This window comes from Triplophysa rosa, linkage group LG7 (genome assembly GCF_024868665.1).
Source record: "Triplophysa rosa linkage group LG7, Trosa_1v2, whole genome shotgun sequence".
Classification (NCBI taxonomy): Eukaryota; Metazoa; Chordata; class Actinopteri; order Cypriniformes; family Nemacheilidae; genus Triplophysa; species Triplophysa rosa.
This window is the reverse complement of record NC_079896.1, coordinates 27,016,989-27,025,324: the sequence shown is the minus strand read 5'-3', so window position 1 is coordinate 27,025,324 and position 8,336 is coordinate 27,016,989. Positions and strand designations below refer to the sequence as shown.

The 8,336-nt window shown below is 44.1% G+C and overlaps 1 protein-coding gene across 1 annotated transcript in view; it reads left to right on the top strand.

The window, feature by feature from the left end:
• Window positions 1-8,336, top strand: part of tanc1a (tetratricopeptide repeat, ankyrin repeat and coiled-coil containing 1a) — a 32,941-nt gene that overhangs the window by 15,666 nt on the left and 8,939 nt on the right. The window contains exons 4-13 of the mRNA XM_057338969.1: window positions 61-186; window positions 282-566; window positions 723-856; window positions 2,841-3,072; window positions 3,884-4,050; window positions 5,061-5,668; window positions 6,102-6,210; window positions 6,323-6,445; window positions 7,487-7,723; window positions 7,808-7,975. Of these exons, the coding sequence (XP_057194952.1) occupies window positions 61-186; window positions 282-566; window positions 723-856; window positions 2,841-3,072; window positions 3,884-4,050; window positions 5,061-5,668; window positions 6,102-6,210; window positions 6,323-6,445; window positions 7,487-7,723; window positions 7,808-7,975 (2,189 nt within the window). The remainder of the gene's footprint in view (window positions 1-60; window positions 187-281; window positions 567-722; window positions 857-2,840; window positions 3,073-3,883; window positions 4,051-5,060; window positions 5,669-6,101; window positions 6,211-6,322; window positions 6,446-7,486; window positions 7,724-7,807; window positions 7,976-8,336) is intronic.

The window sequence follows — 8,336 nt, the reverse complement described above, 5'->3', positions numbered from 1 at the left end:
CTCTCTCTCTCTCTCTCTCTCTCTCTCTCTCTCTCTCTCTCGCTCTCTCTCTCTCTGTAGCCACCAGCAACACCAAACTGGAGGAGTTGAGATATCTGGATGAAGAGAGAAATGCTCCCCAGCGTTCCTCGATGCGTTCAGCCTGGCACGGAGCTCACACCAGCGGCCGCGGTCAAGAGAATAAAGGTGCTGGACATCCAACCACTCTTTTTGATGATTGCTGATTTATTATACTGAATGTTATAAATGAATCTCCGACACATGTTTGTGAAATGTCACAGCGCGTCTCACACCCTATAAACCTGTGGACATCATGCTGAAACCTCTGCTGTTCGAGGTGCCCAGTGTCTCCACGGACGCGCTGTTGGCGGGTCGTGATTGGCTGTTCCAGCGGCTGGAGGAGGTGCTGGTGGGGGGAGGAGAGGTCGGTGAGGGCAGAGGAGCTGTCATCATGGGTAACGTGGGCTTTGGAAAGACGGCCGTGATCTCGCGTCTCGTGTCTCTGAGCTGTCACGGTGGACGTATGAGACAGATGCCATCCAACAGTCCTGAAGCTACACCGCAGAGTAAGACCCCCGTCTACACATCTGTCAATCACAGCTGAGGTGTGTGCAGTAATCTAACTGTAGGGCTGGAGATTGACTTCATCACAGAAACACACTGACCCGTGAACACCTGCTTTAGGATGAGAAACCCTTGTTGAGGATTGTGTGTGTTTGCAGGCCGAGCGTCTGATCTTCATCAGAGTCATCAGCTGAACCCCCCCACGCAGAGTCCCCACCGCAGCAACAGCTGCCCCCCCACCCCAGATACACACCGTCACAGAGAGGGAGCTGTTAAACGCCTCGCCTGCAAGGTACACACACACACACACACACACGCGTGATACACGTATGACTGTCTGAAGACTGTCTCATGTTTATTTATACATGTGATGTTTGTGACGTGTCGTTATTGCTCAGCACATGCGTGTTTGACACCTTTGCATCTGGACCCCGGCGCTTCAGTCACATGTTTTTAATCGGCCATCTGTCAGCAGGAAGTCATTTCAGGCCACCGTTTCATCCTCTGCCTTTCATTCACTAGTGTTCACAGGAGATTTAGCTCTCTTTATGTCACATACGTGATAATGAATGAAGTCGTAAAGAAGGTCAGGTCACAGGAGCTTACGCTTCAGTCCACAAAAGTGAGAAACTGCTGCAAAACTGATACATCTGCCCTTACGCAAAGTAAATATGAATATGAAATAACACCTCATTTTAAAATGTTTACTCTCCTTTAACAGTCAGAAGCAAAGCATGCTGGGAAATAGAAATCTGCTTTAACTCATTCTGTGAATGTGTCTATTTAGACGGTTTCATATTTACAACATAAACAAGCGTTTATTGCACACTTTTGTGACCCCACCTTAACTTCTCATACACATTCACAAACAATCGAGCGCCTGTAGATTATTTCTGATAACAAGCAAAAGAAACCCAGATGAACCGTTTCTTGGCTAAACTCGTCTCTCTAATATTTAGAATTTAGACTGCGATACCAAGCTCAACCGCTAGATGTCAGTGTACCTTACGGGTTCTTTAAATTACTGTCTGCAACAAGTTCAGACTGAAAATCTGAGCAAAAGTCTTGTAGTGTATTTTAGCATTAAGGGTCTGTACTTCCACGACTTAAAGGTGCAGTGAACTGTCCGTTTTTATTGCTTTATACTATTGTCTGATGTGTACTTGTGACGTTCGCGTGGTTTTTACATTCGAAAACATCAAAATCAATAAGTAATAGGCTATTTTCTACCCTGGTTTTGAGGCCGGCTGGAGAAACGCTGGGTTTTTAAGGGCGGGCCGCATAGAAGACTTGGAAGTAAACGCCCACTGCTATGATTGGATAGCAGCTTGCCTAGTTGGGTTAGTTGGAGCCTTTTCATTATAAATAAACAAACGGTAGACTCCCGGCCAAAATGACCCAGCACCAGAAACACTTCAAAACAGCCTCCATTATTCGCAAACGGTGGATAAAACCTTGAAAAGTGATATATGAGCCCGCCAAATCACAGAGACGCCGATTACAATTATTACAAATGACCAGAGGTCCCCAGGTAATACTATCAGGGCATATCAAGCAATAGTGACGCATAGTACAAATATGTTTTACTCACGTAAGATTGCTGCGCCATTCCTATCGGATCCAATATTGACGGCACAGCACTGCTTTTCATTTGAGTCTCTCCGCAAAGACTTGTTCAAGGAATCCTCTGAGAAATGAAGCGAACAAACGCTCAATGTTTTCCCCACGTGAGCTGGAACGTCTTTCAAAATGAACTTCAAGCACACATTCCTACTGTGGGAATCCGAAGGAAGTTTATGCAGCCACTGTGTTCTTCCACAACCAGACACTGCACAATACTTTGCGATCTTTAACGGCATGATGCTTACACTCTCTCTATCTGGTTCCGTGCAGCTTGTGTTCAGTACTGTCATGCGCGAACCAGTGGGCGGGGCTAGAGAAGTAGACGTTGATATTCTTCTGTGGAGGCGGTGTTTCCAGAACCTGGCGTTCGCTGAGCCTGGTGTCAATAACAGTTGTTATTTCAGTAACAAGGGCGTTTTCAGGTCTGACACTTCCAGGATGTTCGCTTGAATACGATTCCCTCTTATATAACAAAAGCTCGGGTTAAAATTGTGCTCCTAGTTCACTGCACCTTTAAATAAATAAAACCTTTTTGTCTGTAAAGGCCCATTCACACCAAAATAATGTTATGTTTAGTAGTAACATCGAATATGACATTTAATGCATTATTTATTGATGTAATGTTGTTGTTGTTGTTGTTGTTGTTGTTGTAGGTGGTGGCGTATCACTATTGTCAGGCTGATAACACATACACGTGTCTGGTGCCTGAGTTTGTACACAGTGTGTCGGCTCTGTTGTGTCGAGCTCCTCGTCTCAGTGCGTACCGTGAGCTCTTACTGAAAGAGACGCATCTGCAGGGACTGCTGAGCTTACGCTCCTGCGTTCAGGACCCTGCCGCTGCCTTCAGGAAGGGCGTCCTGGAGCCCCTCACGCTCCTGCGCAAGGGTGAGACGCATCCCACACACACGTACATGTACAGTAAATGAGGGGAGAAGAGAGATCCTGGAGCGCTACACATGTGAGCAGATGGTGTTGAGAAATCACTGAGAGCGACAGATGAAGGAGTTAACAGGAATTTTGAGTATGGAAATGAAGACGGCACTGAACTCTCAGATGAAAGCGTTCAAGGTTCTGGTTTGTAATGTCAGAATAACACGGTGAACACAACCGTATACATGTCGTTTAGATTGATTTATGTGTGTATGTTATCACCTTCAGGTGGAGGTGACAGTGTCGCAGCGTTTGATGTTTTCCTCACAATTGATGTAATGAATATTAAATCAGGGCAGACGTCCTTCACGACACACAAACTTACATTCAGGTCTGACATTGAACGCATAAAATTACAGCCCTTCAAACCATGAAATGAAGGCCTTATAAGAGTAAAAAAAAAGCATGTCATTTGAAGGCTCAAAGTGTGATCGCATATTCTGAAGACACACAGATAAATCATTTATCATTCAAAACTACAATATCTCATACAAAATAAGAGTCATCATTGTTTATTTCACGGCGATTCTAAAATACAAGATGTATCGCATCATCTCTTGACATGCCTTCTTTACATTTCAAATGAATGATGACAGGATTTGTACTAGTTATTTTTTATCAGGCGTGTAGTTATTAGTCAAGTGTCGCATGCTGAGAGGGTTTTAGTCTTCGGAAATCCCAGAGTTCAGACACACACTTTGTTCTGGTCTTAGCGTTTAATGAGCAGCTGATAAAATAATCTCACCAGGTGTGTTTTTGTGTTCAGAGAGGAAGATTCCAGAAGAGGATTACATCATTCTGGTGGACGGTCTGAACGAGGCGGAGTTTCACAAGCCGGACTATGGAGACACCATCGCCTCCTTCATCACCAAAATCATCTCAAAGTTTCCTGTCTGGCTGAAACTCATCGTGACCGTCAGGAATAACCTGCTGGTGAGAAATGCAACAGGCCAATTTGATGAGCTATTGAAAAACTCTTTTGCTAGGAGGGAACGTTCTCAGAACATGTGGCCATCGTTCTCTCCAGGTTTTGAAAACACGTTCTTGCAGTGATGTTAAAGGGACGTTCATCAGCATGTTATCAGTCACTATAAACAAGGGTTGGTAGAAATACACATGATGACATTACATTTGTGTAATGGACTGACGTTATGTAAGGGGATGACTGCTGTGATGCAGCGCTGCACACATGTATGTTCTCTCTTTCTTACTCACATAATCACAGGCGGACACACACATCCAGATTGAAAAACCTTTCTCACATACGAGTGCTGATGTTGGTGGTGTATTGAGAAGTGAGCGATAGTTCATGAACTCATAGATGAAGTTGTGAGGTTAGTGGTTCGTAAAGCTTCGGTCTGAAAGCGTTGTTATCATTCAAGAAATGCAGACGGACTTAAAGGGACTTCATCCCTTAAAGTCTCAGTGTTTAATGTAACCGTAGTCTTTCAGAAACCCGCTCTGTTTTTAATGATGCACATTTATAAGCACGAAGAAAACATGAACGTGATTGTATTACATTATTAGATGTGATTGTTGTTGTTGTCATCACTGACTTTGTGTTTATGCTCACAGGTGTCATTTTCCACTGCAGAATAAATATGGAATAACATTTCACTGATGGAAGTGGAACTGATGGGCCGTAACTGTGTTCACAATATTGTGCAGCTCAGTTTTCTTTTGGGGTCATTAAAACACCAGTTAACTTTAATATTTGTGGATAGAATTCTGAAATTGAATACTGTATGTCTGTCTAGAGCACTATTTTGGATTGTTGCGAAGCCGCTTTAAAGAAAACACATTCTAGAACAAACAGTGTACAGTAGAAACAAGGAAGAGAAATATGAAATCATTATTAAACATGTTTGTTTTTTAAGACGACAATCAGACTGCTTTAATCAAAATGAAATGCCTTCATATATGGTCACATGTTCTTTTCTCAGGACGTCACCAGTCTCCTGCCCTTTCCCATCATCTCCCTGAATGATTTCCATGACAACAAGGATATAACCTCTGACCTCACCTCTTACATCCAGCACCGTATGGAGCGCAGTCCCGACATCATGAGTAACATCTCCGTTAACGGCAAAACTGACCCGAGTCACATGTCTAAACTGACCTCTCACCTGACGGCTCTGAGTCAGGGCTCGTATCTCTACCTGAAACTGACTCTGGATCTGTTCGACAAGGGTCATCTGGTCATTAAAAGCTCCAGCTATAAAGTCATCCCCGTGTGTCTGTCCGAGCTCTATCTGCTGCAGTGTAATATGAAGTTCCCATCAGCCTCGGCGTTTGAGCGCGCGCTGCCGCTGCTGAACGTGGCTCTGGCGTCTCTTCACCCGCTGACGGACGAACAGCTCTTCAGAGCGCTCAACGCCGGCTCTGCCACGGGTCAACTCAACTGGGAGGATTTCCAGGAGCGCATGGACGCTCTGTCCTGCTTTCTGATTGGCCGTCGGGACCGGACGCGTATGTTCTGTCACCCGTCGTTCAGGGAGTGGCTGGTGTGGAGGGCCGATGGCGAGAGCAATGACTTCCTGTGTGATCCCAGGTGAGCGGCGATGTCACTTCCTGCGCAGTATGATGTGTGATTTCCAGTGAGCTTTGCCTGGAGGGAAGGATCATATAAAGCAGCATCCAGGACTCCTTAGTAACCGCATAGCAACAGCCCGGCGTGATGCTCCACAGCTCAGGCACTTATTATTCTGTGTGTGATTGTTTGCTTTGTTAATTGAGTTCAGACAGAGTGTGTGCGTGTGTGAATGTGAAATGATTCTCTTTCATTTTCTAGACACTTCAATTATCTGTCGAGACACACACACGATTGAATGTTCTGGTTTATAAGAGCCTCCATCACTCAGAAGAGAGACTCACTGATCACTGATGAAGCATTTAAAGTGTGTTGAAGACCTTCTGGTCGTCATCGTCATGAGTGTGTTGATTCTCTTGATCACGTGTTGTTTGTTGTGTTTGTTGTGGATCAGGAGTGGACACGCTCTGATGGCCTTCATGCTTTCACGTCAGGATGGAAAACTCAACCGTCAGCAGACCATGGAGCTGGGCCATCACATTCTCAAAGCGCACATATTTAAGGTCTGAATCCCACTGTGTGTTTGTTTGATTTGACGTCGTGATGATGATGATGATGATGATGATGACGATGCTGCTGATGATGATTTCATGTGGTGTTGTGTTGTGTTGTCAGGGTCACAGTAAGAGAACGGGTGTTTCCTCCAGTGTTCTTCAGCCTCTGTGGATCAGTTACAGTACAGACAGTCTGTCAGCGGCTCTGTCATCTCTCAGAAACCTCTACACACCTAATGTCAAGGTCAGCATCACTCTTCATGACCTTCACGACTCAACACTTTCATCGTCTCACGGTTTGGCTGTATTGTTTTGTATATTCATCTGCATGCTACGACGTATGGTCTGTGTCTCAAAGATATGAGCTGGTCGTCATGACAACAGTAGACTCACATCACCTGCGTGCTCCAGAGCGGAGCACATCCACCGCTACAAAATACAGCAGAGTTTACTGAAACATGATTTGATTACCTGACAGGATTTCACAGCTCTTAAAGGGACAGAAAATTCTGTCATTTGCTCATGTTTATGGGATATTTATACCTGTATAAATGACTTTGTTCTGATGAACACAGAGAAAGAGATTTGGAAGAATGATTTTCAGTTCCGGGACATCATTGACTGCCATAGTAGGAAGAATTCAATGGTAGTCAAAGGTGCCCCAGATCTCTTTGTTTTCATTCATTCTTCAAAATATCTCATTATGTGTTCAACAGAACAAAAAACATTCAATATTATTTTTCCTACTATGGTAGTGGATGATGTTCCAGAACTGAAAATTGCTCAAATTCTTCCAAATATATTTCTCCGTGTTCATTGGAACAAAGGAATGTATACAGGTTTGAAACAATCTGAGGGTGAGTAAAGGATGACATAATTTTCATTTTTGGGTGAAGTGTCCCTTTAAGTACTGTAGGTTAAAAGCACACCGTCTGGATATACAACATATGAACATTCACACACGCAGCACACAGTCCTGGACATCACAATGAATTGTTGTTTGCTCATCTTCCTCTATGGAATTATCCTTGTGTCAATAAAACTGAACGCAAACTTTTAAGAAACAAACATTGATTTGAACACACACACACACCCATTAAGTTTTTCATGTTATTTGTTAATAAATGTGATGCATTGAGAGTAGATGTGAAGTTGTGATTGTTGTCATTGAGTTGGTATGGTGACACCTACAGTAACTTGTGTTCTTTCAGATCTAGTTGAATGAGATGCACATGATGTGTAGTGTTGAAGTGAGCTGTTGTTGTTGTTGTTGTGTCTTGTGTAGGTGTCGAGGTTGTTGATTCTGGGAGGAGCGAGTGTGTGTTATCGTACAGAAGTGTTGAACGGTGCACCAGTGTTGTGTGTTCAGTGTCATCTGGGTCATCTGGAGATGGCCGCTCTGCTCCTGGAGTCCGGCGCTCCGGTGGACGGACAGTCAGAGAACGGCATGACATCACTGTGTTACGCCTCCGCATCCGGACACCTGCCGCTGGTCACTTTACTCTGCAGAAAGGGAGCAAAGGTCAGTCGACAGGAACAAACACACAAACCTCAGAGCTTCATTCAAGATCAGTCAGAAAGTGATGTGTGTGTGTGTGTGTGTCAGGTGGATCACGCTGATAAGAGCGGTCAGTGTGCTCTGGTTCACGCTGCTCTGAGAGGTCACACTGAGATTCTGCAGTATCTTCTGGAACAAAACTCCTGGAGCTCAGAGCTGAAGAACACAACACTACAACAGGCGCTCATCGCTGCCTCCAGCATGGGACACACACAGGTAACTTGCGCACACACACACACAGACACACACACACACACACACACACACACACACACACACACACACACACACACATACTTGCATATGTGGTTTACGAGGACTCTCCATAGACGTAATGATTTTTATACCGAACAAACTGTATATTCTATTACCTAACTCTAACCCCTAACCCTAACCCTAATATCACATAAAACCTTTGTCTTTTTTTCTTTTAAAAAAATTATCATTTAGTATGTTTTTTAGGCATTTTAGTTTACGAGGACACAGGAAGTGTCCCCGTAAACCATGTTTACGTTGTTATAGACATGTTATTACACAGTTTTGTGTCCTCGTAAACCATGTATACAAGCACACACAG